At 33.9% G+C, this 19,455-nt stretch overlaps 1 protein-coding gene across 3 annotated transcripts in view; it reads right to left on the reverse strand.

The window, feature by feature from the left end:
• NUDCD1 (NudC domain containing 1) overlaps positions 1-19,455 on the reverse strand; it is a 94,780-nt gene that overhangs the window by 14,396 nt on the left and 60,929 nt on the right. For all 3 annotated transcript variants that reach the window (XM_025393624.1, XM_025393626.1, XM_025393625.1), the window contains one exon: positions 17,521-17,646. In XM_025393624.1, the coding sequence (XP_025249409.1) occupies positions 17,521-17,646 (126 nt within the window). The remainder of the gene's footprint in view (positions 1-17,520; positions 17,647-19,455) is intronic.

Raw genomic sequence — 19,455 nt, forward strand, 5'->3', positions numbered from 1 at the left:
CAATTCAATGTCTACAAGAGGTTCCAAATATACAAGTAGCCAACCCATGTACTATAGGAACCCACTTCCCTGGTTTCTGCTAACAGAATCAAGGGTTGGTATCTAATCCACAGTTAACCATCTTTAATCCACTGATTTATAAAATGGCTATGATGAAGCGTTTTCTCATACTGGATGGTGGTTACACAAAACAATAAAGTCCTCTTGATCAGGAAGTTTAAATACCAAAAAATAAACAATTCGAGCTAAGAAGACAGGCAGACGACATAGCTAGGGAGTACAGTAAGCAGAAACCATGATAAGATGTAGAAAGGAAGGGAGCGATCAATAAGTAGAAGTATGCTCAGTAGAAGCAAATGCAGAAGATGGCAATGTGATCATAATGGCACAGAACTGACTTAGAGAACAAGTTGATTATCAAGAGGCAAGTAGATCGCCTGGTCATCAGAACTTGTGCTATTTTCTAAACAATGTTTCACATTTCCTTTAGGCCTGACTTGCCAGTGCATTTGTTTCCTAAATGACCTTAGCTATCCATGAGATCTGAAGAGATTGTTTCCACTGTTCCTCATAGGCTCCATACATGCTCACATTGTGACTTGAGATAACCAAAGGTTTTCTCTGTTGCCTGCAACCTCTACAAGTTTAGGTAACAGGAATTCTTCCAAAACAAAAGGAAAGTACAGTTAAGATTAAAAAGTAAAGAGACTAAAATAACTAGTTTTGCTAAGTGAATTAAGTGAATTAAAATGAAGTGTGATAAAAAGCACAAAGTATACTTACTGTATAATCCTATAGACACAGAAAATACCAATATGAGAAAAAGAAAAAAACATATGAAGAACAAAAAGATATTGCATCATAATTTGAAGTGGATAAAACAGGGGAAATAAAACATTATCCATTATCTAGCATGCGCCATTACCTGGAAGAAAAAAGTACAAGATGTTCAGAAGGTTCCTGAGTCAAGAACAGGTGAAACAAAACCCATTTTTCACTAGAGAACTATATATTCTGACTGTGAACAAAATTCCATCGAGTTTACAACTTGGTAGCCAAGAGTAAAACAGGACAGCAAACAAGAAAGAAAACGGTGGTTGCTTTGGGTACATGCACTGCCAGAGGTGAGATGAAGCAGCCAATAGCTTATAAGCAGTGGAAACAAACACAAGACATTTTTTTAAATGAAGTAGGTAAAGATTCCCATTTAATTCAAATACCTCTAATGGTAATTACCTAGAAATACACAGTGTGGTAATTAATGTTCATCCTGATGATATGTAACCATCAACAAAATGTTACTTTCTCTTCAGAATGCTTTATGTAAGATGTTGGGCAAATAATACATTTTAGTAAGACTTCAAGGGGAAAAAGAAGGCTTCAAATATTTTTGGTATTTGAACGGAAAAAAATAACATTTAGGCAATTTACTCATTTGGAAAATTCATTTCTTGTTAATACCAACTAAACATCTTACTGCATGAAAAAGAAAAACAGCTCTGAACTCCATAAATCCTTTGGGCAATAAAATATACTTCCACATTTCTTCTCTTATGTTTACTATAGAAAAGGTCATATTTACCTTTGAATTACCTTTAGAGTAAATATTAGAGTAAAATATTCTCTAGGGAAAATTTGACATGTATTTCAAATAGTCAATTCATTGTCTTATTATTCTCTTTGTAGAACACTTAGCAATTAAAGACTTCTGAAGATTAAATGTCAAAGTGAAGACATTTAGACGACTTTTAATCACTTCTAATACCAAATTAAATTAAAAAATAATATTAATAAAAATGTTTTATCCACTCAGAAATAAAGTGTGTATTAGGATACCAGATTAAAACTTTAATTTCAAATTCATATTCTGTACATAGAATAAATTGTTAGAATTATTTACTGTGTTCTTACTATACATGAAGTATTTAGCTGATCTGTATTTACTACCTTATTTAATCTTCGTTACCTGAGAATTAAGAATATGATCCCATTTAACAGAAGAGGAAACTCAAACTTGAGAGGTTCAGAGATTTAAGTCAAGAAGCTAACAACTGGTAGCTAGAATTTAAATTCAGATGTATTTCCAAACTCGTTCTTCACCACCACCTGCATGTTCTCACAAAGTCCATTTTAAAGCGACTATTAACCACCAGAGTGTGCATCCCTGGGTAGGCACTAGTTCAGATGTGGTAACTCACATACTATAAATATGCTTATAGTCTAGTTTCGTCAGTTAAGCTGTGTAGATAAGTTTTCTGTGTGTTTTGTGTATAAAATTGATGTCTAAAAAAATATGGAAAAGAAGTCTTATAAAATCCTGGGTTGCATTTTTTTGTTTGAACACCCATTAAATTACCTATATACTTAAGTATCTCTTTACCTTGACTAGAGACTGAAGCATAGGAAGATGTCAGATCTTAGCTAAGTGGTATAAAATACAATTGGTGGAAATGCACTTAAATTTCTACTTTAAAAAGCCACAATAACTATTACTTAGAAATATTTTTTAAAACTGGTATTTTTCATTTTTTTTGAAAATTATCAAATTAGGTCTCAACTATGATGTATCATAACATTTTACTGACTACTCCAGTGGAGGATACATATAAATGTTACCAGATAAAAGAAATACACAGATACATATAAGAAAATAGAAAGTTCCATACAGAAAAAAAGAGAAAAAAAGCAGGTGAGAAGATAGATAATGTGGTTGTGTTTTAATAGGGGACAGAAGACAATGTGAGCAGAGGTAAATAAAGAGAACAAGAGGAATAAAGGAAACAGTGAGAAAAGGTAGAACATTTCAGGCAGAGATAATAATAAATGCAAAGATTCTAAGAGAAAAGCATGTTTCAGTAGGTTTGAGGAACAGCATAATGGCCAGTGTAGCTAAAGAAAAGTGAACTAGTTGCCGGATGCTGTGACTCACACCTGTTATCCCAGCACTTGGGAGGCTGAAGTGGAAAGATCACTTGAAAGTTCAGGAGTTTGACACCAGCTTGGGGAACACAGTGAGACCCCATATCTACAAAAAATCCAAAAATGAGCTAGGCGTGGTGGGATGTGCCTGCGGTCCCAGCTACTCAGGAGGCTGGAAGTAGGAGGACTGCTTGAGTCTGGGAGGTCTAGGCTGCAGTGAGCATGCACTTCAGCCTTGGTGACACTTGTCTCAAAACACAAAGCAAAACACAATCCAGAAAAGCAAACTCGGAAAAAATGGTGAAAAATACGATAATCAGGACTGGATGGCAGTGTTCTTTTAAACTATGTCTCCATACTGGTAGCAAAATCAAGTTGGAAGATCAAGAACTGGATTTTCTATTTGATTTCATTAAAATACCACAGACAAATATTAGAGTACATCTCATACAATAAGGATAGTACTGTTTTGTGAAACTTTTGCACCAGATGTGTGTGCATGTGTTGAGTCTCAATTAAACAAGTATCACATACAATGAGTCGCAGAAACTTGGAAGGCTCTTTGTAGACCATGGTAAGGATACTGAAAATTATCCTAAATGTAACACATAGGAAGCCTACTATAGGGAGAACAAGAATAGAGAAATTACATAATCTACTAAATCCTTTAAAAAGATTACTTTGATCTTCCTACAAAGTACTTATTAATTCAAAATGAAAGATAACTTTAGAGTATAGAGACCTGGTAGACACCACATAATCACATATTCCACCACAAGAGTAGGAAAAAAATGACACCAAATTCCTCCTAATGTGATACACTATAAGGAAAACATCTTTTATGTAGTATTCCTGACAAAACAAAAGCAACATCTGAACCTGATGAGGATATACAATCCAATTCAAAGATAATCTATAAAAAAGGTACAAAATAAACTAAAAAATGTTGGTTAACTTGCTATTCCAAATTACAGGAGATTAAAGACACACCATAACTAAGCACTTAAAAATTCAACACCTCTTCATGACAAAAAAATAAAACTCAGCAAACTAAGACGAAACATGACTCCTACTTAAATAACAACTCTAGAACTAATGTCATATTTAATGATAAACTACTCAATCTTTCTTCCTAAGATTATGAACAGGACAAGAATTCCTATTCTCACCAATGACATCTGCATTGTATCTAATATCCTAGCTAGTACAAAATGGTATAAGAAAAAGAAATAAAAGGTATGCAGATTGGAAAATAAGAAGTTACACTGTCTTTATTCGCAGATATTACCCTATACGTTGAAATCTTGTAGTATCTACAAAAAAGTGACTGGAAAAAGATAATTTATTGAAGTCACAATACAAAGTCAAGTAACACTGTTGCTACATAACACACAAAAATAAACTGGAAATTTAAAAAATACTCATTATATTACAATCCCAAAATACAAAATATTGGGATTAAATATCACACTGAAAACTTCAAAAGGCTACGAGGACACATTAAGGAAAATCTAAATAAATGAAGAGACAATGTTTATGGATCAGAAGATTCAATTATCATTAAAGTATCAATTCTCCTTAAGTTGACCTGCAGATCCAACACAATTCCAATTAAAAGCCCCATAGACATTTTTGTGCAAATTAAAAAGCTGATTGTAAAGTTTTTACAAGAATTAAACCTATTTAGGAAAACAAAAATCAAGACTAATACCATCTGAAAGGAAACTCCCTGTAACGCTACAGTAATCAAGCCAGTATAGTACTATCTACAGAAGGAATCAGCAAACTTAAGGGGTCAGACAGTAAATATTTCAGGCTTAAAGGTCATAGTCTTTGTTAAAATTATTAAACTCTATTGTTGTAGTCTGTAAGTAGCTATAGAGAGCATATAAATACATGTCTATGACTGAGTTCTAATAAAACTTTATTTATAAAAACAGGTACCTGGCCCACTGGGTCTTGCAGATAATGAATCATTTGTCAAACACATGTATTACAAATTCATTCCCCTCTCTGTAGCTTCTGTTTTACTCTCATAATGACATATTTTTGAAAACCAGATGTTAAATTTGATCCAATTGCTCACTTTCTTTTTTTGGAGTTAGTGTTTTTACATGTCCTAATCAAGTAATCTTTGCCTACTCCAAGGCCACAAAGATGACTTTGTGTTTCCCTCTAAAAGCTTTATTAGTTTATTATTTCATGTTTATTATCATAGTTTATTATTTCGTATGCAGCCCATGTGTAACTGACTTTTGTATATGGTGTGATGTAAAAGTCAAAATACTTTTATTCCCTTAAAGATATCTAACAGATGCAGTGTCATTTGTTGAAAAGACCATCCTTTTCCCACTGCACTGCTATGTCACTCTTGTCACAAATAAGGTAACTGTATTCATGTGTCAGGTTTACTATTTATATTACTGCCAAATCCACAAAATGTATAGCAAATGATAATAATAATAAACAAACTGTATTTATTATCAACTATCTATCAATCCCTGCAGACAGGAACATAGAGACTTCATCTCATCTAGTGTGTGACAGGCAGTCTCCCTAGGAATAGGTTGGGGAAGAAACAAAAGTTGTATGTTGATAAAAATTCTTCCAACTGGGATAGTAATTTATGATAGCTGGTAAAAATTGGCTTTGCCCTTTAAGATTCTAGAAGGAAAATAATTAAATATCCTAGCTAAAACAAAAGCTTCTAGGAAGAGTATATTCCTGGAGAAAGGCTCAGTATGTATGAACACAGATTCTAAGAAAAAAACAAGTATCAGTTAAGAAAGCATTTCATTGCTATCCCAAGGAAAGAACTGAATTCTAGTGCACTGAGGGCTTGACACTGTACAGAATTTTAAGAATCAAAAAATACAAGATTTGTAACTACAATTACATCTTTTCAGAGGAGAATGAAAGGCAAAAAAGGAATTGAAGACTTCTGCAAACAAGTCCATCATAGATAATAATAACTGGCAACCAATAATTAACAACATTATTCATTATACTCTCACAATCCTGAAAGAAACTAAAATTCTCCAATAAAACTACACTCATTATGAGGTCAGCATTACTGTGATACCTGAACTTTAAGGTGCTGGGAGACAATTATCCTAAATACATTTTCTGCGTATCTTTGAAGCAGAGGCACGAAATATATTCTGGACTACTATTTCAAGGATGTCTGTAAAGCAAATAACGCAAATAACCTAGGAAGATACAGTATCTCTTTCTAAAGTAAAAAGCAGATTTGTTTAAAGTTCAGTAGAATAATGTCTCTTCTAAGCAAAGTACAGGAAGGCTTACTGGTCATCTCCATATTTCCCTGTGGAAATTGAGGATCAGGGAAGTGGTCCAAATGCTGATACTCTGGGTTAATGATACGGCTGTCAGTGATAAACTATCCTTTGTGCCTGACACAGGAGTCTCATGTCTTTTTACCAGCATCTATGAAACTGTGATAGGCTAACTTGTTAGCTTGCAAATAGGCTAAAAATCTCAGACCCACTGTCATTCTGGGGAAGAAGATGGAATGCTGACAGAGAAAGGGCTCTCTGGAGGAGAAAAATGAGAGCCTTATAGGTTGATTAACAACATTAAAGATGTGTCTATGGGATTATCTGGTTAATGAGGCAATAAATGTCCTTCACTTCATGGCCTATTAATGAGGAGCTGGAAAGGCAAGTTGAGTACTGGGAAGATGGCTGACAGCTGCCTGAATAGTGCCCTGGTTATTGCTAACTCTTATTCCAGAAGAAAGTACCTTCTCACTGATTTGGTAGTAGTACTTTAATTAAAGCATAATGTACTTTAATTTCTGTTTTGATATAAACTAAATATCACCATCTTTTTTTTTTTTTTTAAAGATTTTCATAAGTTTCACTTTCTCGAAAACAGGGGCAACACAAATTTACCTTATTTAATAAGTTTCTTCTGGGCAAATCAAGTACTTGCTAATTCATACTTTTAATAGTTTACTATTCAAAAGATTTTTCCATATACTAAAAAGTAAACCTCAAAGAGTCACACAAAAGATTAGGACACAATAAAAATATCAAAAAACAGTATGAATATTTATCAGATTTTTATGAGGGCAATAATCTAAGTGCAAGAAGGCAAATATATAAACATTACTCAAAGATATAAACACTTAAGGCTGTCATTAAAGTGAGAAAAAGTAAGCAATATTAACCAAAAACAGTCAAAGTGAAATGTCCACAACAATTATGACCCAAAATCAAATCATATGCTATTTTTTCTTTTATTCGAGAGAAGGTCTCACTGTTATAGGTTGCCTAGGCTGGAGTGCAGGCACCATTATAGCTCACTGGAACCTCCAACTCCTGGGCTCAAGAGATCTTTGGGCCTCAGGCCCCCGAGTAGCTGGGACTAAATGTTTGCACCACCACGCCTGGCAAATTTTTTTTGTAGACAAGAGGTGGGGGTGGAGTCTCGCTATGTTGCCCAGGCTGGTTCTGACCTCCTGGCCTCAAGTGATCCTCCAGCCTTGGCCCCCTAAAGTCTGGGGTTATTGGCATGAGCCACTGTGCCTGGCCCATATGTTATTCAAACATAGATAATGGGTACAACAGGAGCAAACAGAATTTAAAACAAGCATAAAGAAATCAACTGCAATATGAGTCAAAGAAACTCAATGTATAATTCACATATCTCAGATATCAATTCATAACCATTAAGTTGGAAATAGTATTAAGTAGTATTTCTACACATACACACACACACACACACACACACACACACACACACACGTCTCTTTGAGACTCTATACTCCAGCAATGCCAAATTAGTGCTGATTCTTCAAAAGAACCATCATCTCTGGGATATCACATAAACTGCAATATTTGTTTGATACAACTCTCTTTCCTCACTTTCGTACACTATAATTATTGTTATAAATACTTATTTACATGCTTGTTCCCCACTTGACTGTATGTTTTAAAAGTAGAGACTGTCTTGATTACCAATAGTCTCCAAAATTGAATGTAAGCACCGTATACATTTATTTGCTCAATGTTGGCATGGTTACATTAAAAGTGGTGACAGGTAACTTCTGCAATATTTGTAAAGCACTTTAATCCAAGCCCAAGACTCTAAGATAATGAAAAAAATACATGGAGAGGGGTATTTTAAATGATTATATTTATATTTTTTAAAATCTAGGGGAAACAAATTCATTAGATAATTGATTAAATTGTGGTATAAGCCTATATGACAGCATGCAGCATACTAGTATTTCAAAAATACGGACCAATAGGTAAAATGCTTATGGCAATATTAATTTTTAAACAGTAGGCTATAACTTGAACCTACAGTATTGTTATAGACCTAAAAATTACACAAGGACAAGGTGAAAGTTTCAAAAAGGTTAACACTAGCACTGCTAGATCAAGAAAATGAAAAATCCACACTAGAATGAATACATTACATATATATACATGATGAAAACTATGTAAGGTCAAAACAAATGAAACTCAGCTACACATGACAATGTGGTTGACCCTCACAAACTTAAAGAAAAAAAGTCACTAAAGAATACCCAATGTAATTAACAATGACTGTTAAACATATCAGTAATAAATATTAACAATGAAATATTAGACATTTAGGACAGCTCTCTTGGGCAAGAGGAAAAAGGCATAAGGAGAAGTAGTTAGGAGATGAGATCTAGAAAACATAAAACACAAAAACATGGATTGTTTATTTTGATTTACATTAATGCTATTTAAGCAGTATGTATTTTTTATAAAAGACTTCTACTTAAATTTTATTAAAATGATGCCTTCATACCAACAGAATTTACATGGTTTAATTATTTTTCTAAATGTAAATTTTCTTCAAATAGGACTCATAGGCCCTCAGGACTCATAGGGCCTCACTATATATGAGTGAGGGCTAGTACATACCACAAAGAAGTATAATATATACCTATACATACACATCTATACTAGTGCACATACACACACAGGTATGGAGCACTGCATTACATGGTGTTATGAACAGCAATTACTGTTGCAACAAGTATCTTTACAGTAAAAACTTCTTTCAGTTATCAAAATATAAGGGCAAGAAAATAGACTACTCACTTCCGCCACTCTCTATGGGCTAAAAGAATCTACCAAGAAAAAGAAAATTCAAATACCTTTATATGTGGTTTTACTTCGTATTGTTGTAAGTTAATTCTGCATGTCTCTTTAACTTCTGTATGTTTTGAAAGCAGACATACTGACTGCTCTTTACTCTCTACTACCTTTCCAAATGTTAATGCTCCCAGTTGACAGACAAATGGACTCCCATGGCTGAAGTGCTCAAAGTTAAAACAGAAGCAGGCAGCCATGGCTGGGTGAGGAAGTGGTCACCTATTGTGTTCTCAGAAAGACTTTGTAAAAGTATGACAAGACCTCCTTTTCTACAACCAAGCCAAACCAGTTCCTATTGTTGGTGCCAAAATAAACTGCAGCCAGAATCCCCTCACCCATCATTCACTATTAGAAAGAAACATTTGACAGAGACTTCTGGTTTTATGCTTGAAAACCAACCAATCAGAGTTCACCTGCCCCAGTCAATCAGGGCTCAGCTGTGGTTATTCAGCTCAAACTATGGTTATTCAGAATTGGGTATTTGGCAAACATTTTTCCAAAGTAAATCAATCAATCATGGCTCAGCTATATTGACCAAGGGGCTCAGCTGTGCTGACGGATCAGAACTAAGCTGCCATTCATTCATTTGCATAAACAGATCTGCTTCGGAACCTGGGCAGGAACTTTTGCTATAAGACCTGAACCCGGCCAGGTGCGGTGGCTCATGCCTGTAATCCCAGGACTTTGGGAGGCCAAGGTGGGCAAATCACGAGGTCAAGAGTTTGGGACCAGCCTGGCCAGCATGGTGAAACCTTGTCCCTACTAAAAATACAAAAAATTAGCTGGGCATAGTGGTGGGCGCCTGTAATCCCAGCTACTTGGGAGGCTGAGGCAGGAGAATTGCTTGAACATGGGAGGCAACGGTTGCAGTGAGCCGAGATCATGCCAATGCACTCCAGCCCGGGGGACAGAGTGAGGCTCTGTCTCAAAGAAAAGAAACACTGAACCTCTCTTTGTTCTCTAGAACACACCTTCATTTTACACTGAAAGCTGCCTAAGGCTACATCTCCTCAGTCTGCAAATTGTTCGCTGGAATAGTCTCTTTCCTCCAAATTCCTTTTCAAAGAACTTTGTTCACACACGGATGTTTGCATAATGAATAGCCTTAGAAGATAGAGTGTCTCCCTCCAGTACTATAGGCAAAATGTTTATGACAATAAGCAGGTAGACATGCTAACTGATCATTATAGTAGACTCAAGTTCCCTACGCTCAAGTTTTCTCTCCTGTAATACAACCTACTGATGTACGTGGGAATCCATCTGGACCCATCTGTTCTGTCCAGTGGGAATTTTAGACTTGAGAAATTGGTGCAAATATGCTAATGCTTATGCTGTTTACTGTGCAAAGTAATAAAGTCTCCAATCCAGTAATTTCCTGTCTCCTACCAGCATCCATTAAACTGGCAGGTTAACTTGTTAGCCTGTAAATGTGGTAAAATCTCAGAACCTTCACAGTTCTTAAGTAACTTTCTAAGAATTAGTGCTGTTATTGTGTGAATGGTATATACACACAATCTCTGTTTTAGACAAGCTACTTTCAAAGTATGATATGCAGAAGAACCCTATTGGGTTGGGGAGGGGGGTGCTGGGAGATACCTTCAGGGGGTCCATAGACTTAAAACTATTTTCATAATAATACTAGGATGTAAATTGCTTTCTCCCTATTTTTAAATTTGTATGGATGGTACAAAAGAAAAAGTAGATAAAATTGCTGCAGTGATAGCATAAATTATTGCAAATAATAGCACCAGATACTAGTAATTACCTGAAGTTGCCACATTCTTCACTGCCATGTACTCGCTGTAAAGAAAAGGCCAGTTTCACTTTAAAATGTCCTTGAGAAAGAAAAATGATTAATTTTATTAAATCTTGACTCTTGAGTACATGTCTTTTTAGTATTCTGCATGATTAAATGGGAAGCACACATAAAGCAGTTCTGCTGCATACTAAAGTACCATGGTTGTCTCAAGGAAAAGCACTTGGGAATCGTTTGAGTTGCAAACACTGACATGGCTATTTTTTCATGGAACAGTATTTTCACCTGAAACAACAGTTGACAAACTATGGCTATTCTGAATTGAGATTTGGCAAACATTTTCCCAAAGTAAATGACTGAAGTCTATCACTTCAAGGAGAACACTCAAAAGTATTTGTTGCCAATGATAAAATTTCAGCTTTTGAACAAAACTTAGAATTTTGAAGAACTCATATTTATCACCATGAGGATGACAGCCTGCCAATCCTTAAAACACTCTTCTGGTGAGATTAGTGGTATATTAACAAACACTTACGTGTGTATCAGTTTATATTGAATAATGAAATAGATTAGCATTTGGAAAGTCTGCATAACTCAGAGAAGCAACATTTCCAAATTGTCGTCATGCGTAAAACATCCATTCAAAGTGTCTCAAAAAGCAACTGATTTTAAAGTAACAGAGCATGAAAAGTTTACATTGCAACTAGTATTTAAGAAATGGGCACGTCAAATTTTGGTGTAATATCAAAGGAAAAAACTCACCATTAACTACAAATGTTAATTAAATACCCCTCTCTTTCCAATTATATATCTATAGGAATCTGAATATAATTTCAACCGCAGTATATCGCAAGAGATTGAATGCAGAAGCAGATATAAAGATTCAACTATATTAATGCAGCCATTAGAGAGATCTGCAAAAATGTAAAACAATGACATTCTTTTTTTTTTATTATTTTGGAAAATGTCCTAATTTTCATTAAAAAATATTATTTATGTTAACAATAGGTTATTATTTTTAAATGAATACTTTTTAAATTTCTTAATTTTTAATATGATACATTTTGATCAATATAATCCAACTATAAAAACTAAGTACACCAAAAAGCTGAAGGAGGTAAAGGCAGGCAAAGTAAACCCACTGGGTGGTTAAAAGGCTTGCTAAGAATACTAATTAATCAGTCAAACATAACTGCAAGGACAAAGTTTAACCTGATTAAAAAATAAATGTCAAATCCTCTAACATACTAATTTTAATTACAAATGAACGGTTTGTAATTAAACAATTTTGTTTCATAAAAATGCCGTTTACATGAAATTACTTGATTATTCATTACTCTGAATGACTTTTTTTGTAACGGATAATTCTGTTTTTTATAATAATTTAAAATTTCCATTTCCAAATAGTTTAATAAAATATAGAGGGAAAAAAAAGAACGTAAAGGGGTCCTGAGACCAAAAACTACTGGTTTAGGTACTTTTTAAACGTTTTTTAAACTATCATAACTATTTACACTATTATAAATGCTCTAATAACTTCTGATTCTATCCTTAATATCCTCTTGAAAGGATTAATAATATACAGCATTTGCTTTTCCTACTTCCTTTCATAATGACATTAACTTAATTATTTTCTGTTTGTAACTCTTTTTCTTCCTGTCTTGATGAGTTTATTTAAAAGTTACAAATATTCTTTCAGGTGCTTCAATTTTATATCTTAAGCCAGTGGTCCCCAACTTTTTTGGCACCAGGGACTCGTTTCATGAAGACAATTTTTTCACGGACAAAGGCGGGGGTGTGTGGAGGTTCCAGGATGAAACCTCAGATCATCGGGCATTAGTCTCATAAGGACTGCATAACCTAGATCCTTCGCATGCACAGTTCACAATAGCACCACTATGAGAATCTAAGGCTGCTGCTGATCTGACAGGATGCGGAGCTCATCCACTGCTCACCTCCTGCTGTGCGATCAGGTTCCTAACAGGCCAGGGACCTGTAAGGTCCGTGGCCTGGGTGGTTGGGACCCCTGTCTTAAGCAATAGATGAATATCATCTGATCTAAGAAATTCACCATAATCTAATACTTAAAAATATCCTATCACCTTCTGGTCATTCAAGTCTATATAATTTGATTACTACAGATCAGTGTTGTCCAACAGAAATAAAATGGGAGCCACATACGTAATTTTAAATTTTCTAGGAGCCATATTTAAGCATAAAAAGAAACTGGATAAATTAACTTGAATAATGTATTTTATTTAACCAAACATATCCAAATGATTATCATTTCAACATAAAAATTAATTAGTAATATTTTATGTTTTATGTATTTCATATTTTCAAAATCTGGTTGTGTATTTTACATTTATAGCACATTTCAATTCAGACTAGCGACATTTCAATTGCTCAATAGTCACCATATGGCCAGAGGCTAACATTTTGACAGCTCTTAGATAGAAGTAAAAATAATTCATCTTCAATTCTATCTGAATTCTGATTTGCACTTTACACTTTAATGACCAATTTAATATTTCAGAGAAATATTAAATATTCAGTTCTGATATTTAATATTTCTTTTATTGTGCTGCTTCATTTATTTATTTAACATTTTATTTTCCAAATGGCAATTCTAACCCTAATGTCCATGTCTTTAAAGGAAACATATTTTGGGATATTTGTCACTTAAAACATAGAGTTCTGACCTTTTTATTATAGCATTATTTTCTAAAACTCTTAGGGAATATACTAACCTTCCCATGTAAGGTAATTTTAAATTTCAAGCATTGCATGAGTATCCATTCTACATATATGTTTATGCATTTTTACTTCACTGCATTTTTGTCTATAAAAAAATTAATAATATAAAAATCAAAATGCTTATAATTTTTAACTTTTATGTTTGGGGTACATGTGCATGTTTGCTACATAGGTAAATTGCGTGTCATGGGGGTTTGGTGTACAGATTATTTCGCCAACCAGGTAATAAGCATAGTTCCCGACAGGTAGTTTTTCAATCCTCATCCTCCTCCCTCCACCCTCAAGTAGGCTCTGGTGTCTGTTGTTTTCATTTGTGTGTCCATATGTATTCAGTGTTTAGGATCTCACATGAGTCAGAATGGCCATTATTAAAAAGTAAAAAAAAAAAAACATGCTGGTGACATGGGGGAGAAAAGAGAATGCTTATATACTGCGAATGGGAATGTAAATTAGTTAGCTATTGTGGAAAGTAGTTTGGAGATTTCTCAAAGAACTCAGAGCAGAATTATCATTTGACCCAGCAATCCCATTATTGTGTGTATACCCAAAGGAATAAAAATTGTTCTACCATAAAGGGCTTATGGTAAAAAGAAAGTTTGGTTTCAAATCCAACTGAAACAAAGATAAGAATCTTTAGTTTAATTATACACTAATTGAAGTTAAACCAGCAATTAAACTTTGAAATGTGATTAGTTAAAAAGGTATGTACAAAATGCTGGAAATGTCTCATCAAATAAAAGCTATGGTACAATGAAGGATTGTTTGTTTATTTCTTAAGTTTCTGAGGATAGAAACTGCTTACCACAGAAATCTATTGTTCACATTCCTTAGGAACACAGAAGTAAGACTAACTGTATTTATTCAGAAGGAAGGACGAACTGTAGTAGCTTAGGATCTCCAAAGAGAAATTTATGATCCTGTTGGTTTAGGGAAAATTAGGGAAAGCATACTGGCAGCCCAAGAGATCTAGTTTCCACTACTGACTCTCTCTTTGATCCCATATAAACTCCATCTATCTCAGTTTGTCTTAATAAATCCGTAAAATGAAGAAGATGAAATAAGGAATTTCTTTGAAGTTGGAAAGATTGTCCCTGTTTATTATATATTAGACTTCTTCCCCACTCTTGATCTACGACACTGAGAAGTTCCACTGCTATAACATTCTAGCTTTTATAAATTCCTGAGGAGTGAAGTCACATTTGATCGGTAAATGTAAGAAAAATCGGTATATTCTTGTCAGTTCTATCACTTTTTCATATAAGGAGCTAGAGGCCTCAGGAAATAAAGAGTTTTCAACTGTCCCTCTAGGGGCAGCCAGAGCTGATTTAACATTGCCTGTGACTACAGGTAAATCTGCTAAATTCTAGGACTCAGTACGTAGATCCACTAAGCTTTTGTACTGTAATGTATCAGTAATAATGCTTTTATTTTGCCATTCCTTGGTTTTAATTAATATACTCAAACATAAGAAATGAAGAAAGGTATCATTAACTGGGAGTATCTCAGTTACCATCATTAAACTACTGATCAACACTATTTAGGAGTACTAAGATGAACTGAAATTTTCAGGGAAGCTAAGTTTAAACCACAGCATTTTATGACACCTAAGATACAGCTGCCTTCCCTGTAAAAGTTTGGCAGAAAACAGGGTCTAAGAGTTATAGCACCTAAAAGTATAACGTTAAGAAGAACAACCAGATTCTTCATTATTAGAACAAATAATCTCCAGTTAGTCAGATTCAAGAGGCTTCTATCAGTCATGCCTGAAACTGGTTCTCTAAAATTTAACCCAAGGTAACAAAGAGAAGAGTAGCTATGTGATGGCTCTTATTTATCACAATTCAGGGAATCATCTATAAGATTATGTCAAAACTAAACAACAGCTAGGAAGTAAAACTCCTAAAAACTTGAAACAGCTCTGATAATCTGGGGTTTTGACCAGTACCCAGCCAGGATATAATAATCTGACTAAGAATACTGCTTACTCTTCAATTAGAAGATTAATTGAGGAGGGAGAAAATGAAAGACAGTCATTTCTTGAGATCCAAGATGGACCTAAAACAATTTTTTAAAATTTAATGACTGTCACTAAAAGATAATTCTAAAGCAACTATCATGAATCAGAACATTTGGTAGGTGTTGAGGACACTGGTAAAATCTCATCCATGTGCTTTTTAGAACTTACTAGTGTTAAAGCGTGGTAAGGAAGAGAGCAGTACAGAGATAGAAATTAATTGTAAAAGCAAATATTTAATTTTGATACAGCTTCAAATGGTATTTCTGCCTAGCCATTGGTCCTATGCCATTCCACCTCGTTTATCCACATAGGTATAACTAGAAATGCTCATTTTACAACTTCTTTGAGTACTAATTAATGTTCAGCCATTAAAGAAAGCTGGTAAGTATCCAAAAATACCAGGAAGGGACAGCGAGTGAGAAGACCAGTTATTTTTCCTTTCAGTCAGTAAGATGTTGGGCCAGAACTCAGACCTGGTAAACCAGCTTCCCATGACACTTTTAACTTCGGTTACATGAATTCTGGTAGAACACACTTTCCCCCAAACCTCTACATAACAAAGAAACATCAGGGCAAACTTGGCAGAAATTTTTCAGGGTTTTCTTGAAAACAGAGCCTTTGAAACCTGTATCAAAGCCTAACAAGTCTAAAAACAGAAACAAAAGACCAAGTTGCTCTCAATCTCCTCTGTTGCTTTTGCTTGGAATGAGTCTCCCAAATTTCCTTCTGGTTTCAGTAATAACACTAATTTCTATATGCACAGCTCTAAGTTAGCCACCAATTGGCTGAGACACCCTGCTCACAGAAACAACTCCATGAAACACACACTTAGTAGTAATAACTAATGGTTAAGGATTCCCCTAAGAAGGAAGGTCTAATAAGGTTCTAAATTAAAAAAAAAAAAAAAAAAAAAATTCTACATCTACTGCATCAAGTCACTCCAGGCAGTCTTCTTCAGTATCTTAATACAAATCTGTCAAAGCTTGTAAACACAGTGCAAATTTTTTTTAGTGGGGGCAGGGTGTGAAATATATATATGGCACACAAGAGAGAAAAGGAAAAACAAATTCCAGATGAATTAATGAGTTGAATAAAAATATTCCAAAATAGAAAAAGAAGAAAAAAATTAACTCACTTGATATAGAAGCATTATTCAAATTTAAAACACGTCATACAAATTGGTAAGAAACACTAAGACAAATAAAAACTTCTTCACAAAAGAAATAGTTATTACGTGAAATAGTTGACAGTTAAAAAAAAATGGCACAAGTTTATTCTGCACACCAATTAGTAATGATCAAACAAAAAAGTGAAGGTGAAGATGCAGTGAATCAGGCAATAACTGCAATCTTTACTAAAATATAAGTAGTAATCAATTTGTCAGAGGCTTATGCTTCATTAATTTGAATTCTGTAACTTGTTATTAGATAAATTTCCCTGGAAATAGAAAAGGCTTCATATAACAGAGATTTTTAAAAATAGCATCATCATAATGTATTTTTAAAAAGCTATTACTTATTGTAATGGGTAGAATCACTACATGCAGACATGACCAACATCATAGTATAATCGAACCATTAAACCAGACATTTAAATAATATGAGGAAACGCTTAAGTTCATAATGTTGAATGAAAAAAAAAAACGTGAAGTTATTATACATTATAGGGTCACAATTATATATGAAAAACCCATCCAGAAAAGCGCAAATTGAAAAATATCAATATAAAGTGGTACCAAAACTATGTAACACTGTTTTACTGAGTGTATGAAAAGATGCTACTTGACAGAGTGATGAGACTTATCAAAGCCAGTAACTGCTAATCAAGTATCTTTGAAAAACATATACAGGCCAATCATCATCTGAGTTAACTACTGACAAAATTTTATAAAAATATTAATAACAGTAACTTACCACATGAGTAGTTTTTAATGTACTGCCATCAAATCTGCACAAACTGGAGCTCTCTTCAAAGAAAATATCACATTCTTCTAACTCTTGAGCATTGCAAGGTGGTTTTTCTTTATCTGGATTTGGATTCTTAGTCCAGAAAATAAAATAAGTAAATAAGTAAAACAAATAAGTAAAACAAATAAACAAGGGAATGGGTTTCTTCATCTTTAAAAATGTTAAGGTTACAGCAGTAATTAAAAATGAATTGCAAACCCATGACCAATAAAATCATAATCACACAAACAGAAATAACAGAATGACGAAGTCAGCAGAAAAGGATATGAAAACACGTATTATAAACATGCTCTATATACTCAAAGATGTAAAGGAAAACATAAACATGAGAAAGTGAGAGATGAAAGAAAAGAACCATACTGAACTTCTAGATATAAAAACACAAATCTGAAATGAAAAACAAAACAGATATGACAGACAGCTGATTAGACATTGCAGGACAAAAGACCAGTGAGCTTGAAAAATAGCAATAGTGACTACAAAATGAAGCACAAAGACAAAACATAAAAACAGAGAAACTCAGTGATCTGTGGAACAATATCAAATGGTCTAGCATATGGGTAATTGGAGGAGGGCAAGAAGAATGGGGAAAAAATTGTGAATAAGTAATGGCCAACTCTTTAGAATGTCGAAGAACTCCAAGCACAACAAATATTTTTTTAAAAAATCAAAAACCACAGTAAGTCACATTATAAGTAAATTTCTGAAAAGCAGTAATATACAAATTCCTAAAAGCAGACAGGGGAGGAAAAGATACATTATTTACAGAGGAATAAAGCTGTAAAAGACAGCTGACTTCTCATCAGAAACTACGTAGGCCAGAATACAATGGTGTATATTTGAATGTGTAAGATAAAAAAAAAAACAAACCTGTCAACGCTGAATTATATACATAACAAAAATAACTTTAGAAAAGGGAAGAAAAGAGAAATATTTTTGCAGAAAAAAGCTGAGAGAATTTATCACCAGCAAATCCACACTAGAAAAAAATGCTAAAAGAAGCTCTCCAGCCAGAAAAAAATAACATCAGATGAAAATGTCAATCAACACAAAGGAATATAGAATAGATGAAAAGGCTAATATAAGAGTAAATGAAAAACCTTTTTTTCACATTTTTAATCTCTTTTAAAAGAGAATTACTGACTATAGCTAAAATAGCAATGTATTATTAATTTTAATGGAATATAAAATGTAAGACAACAATAATACAAAGAACAGAAGAGAAGAAAATATAAATTTCTTAAATTATAGATGAAGTGATACAGTTTTTAAAGACAGTTGGTGATAAGTCAAAGATGTAACCTCTAGAACCACTAAAACACACACATACACACACACACACAAATATCTACCCAAACAGAAACACTGAAATATTGTTAATAAGCCTAAACTAGACATAAATAAATTCATGAAAGCAATTTTTAAATGTTCCCTTGCTTCAATGCAAGGGTCACTGTCTGGTCTTATATACCTCACAGAGTAACAGGATCACAATAATTAAGCAATAAATTATACAATATCTGCATATAGCAGAAATACAATTCTACAACTGATCAAATGTGTAAACATCTAGTTTGCTAAGATACAGAGTTATGTTAATTCTCATGTTATTAAACATTTAATGAAATGAACTGAGAGAATCTGAAACTAAATGGATGGAAGTTCTAGAAGATCTACATCCTCAACATGTGTCCATGTCCCAGCTGGAATATGGAACCGCCTAGTTGTGGCTGTTGCCTGTAGTCTAAGTATCAATGGGAACAATTATGGTTGCTGTGACTGGTTGTAACGGCACCACCAGCAATCTCCTGGTTAGTTGATGCCATTCTGCACAGTGTCTCAAGGAGATATCTATATCCAACAGAATAGAGAAAGTACCCT

The sequence above is a fragment of the Theropithecus gelada genome, chromosome 8 (assembly GCF_003255815.1).
Source record: "Theropithecus gelada isolate Dixy chromosome 8, Tgel_1.0, whole genome shotgun sequence".
Taxonomy (NCBI): Eukaryota; Metazoa; Chordata; class Mammalia; order Primates; family Cercopithecidae; genus Theropithecus; species Theropithecus gelada.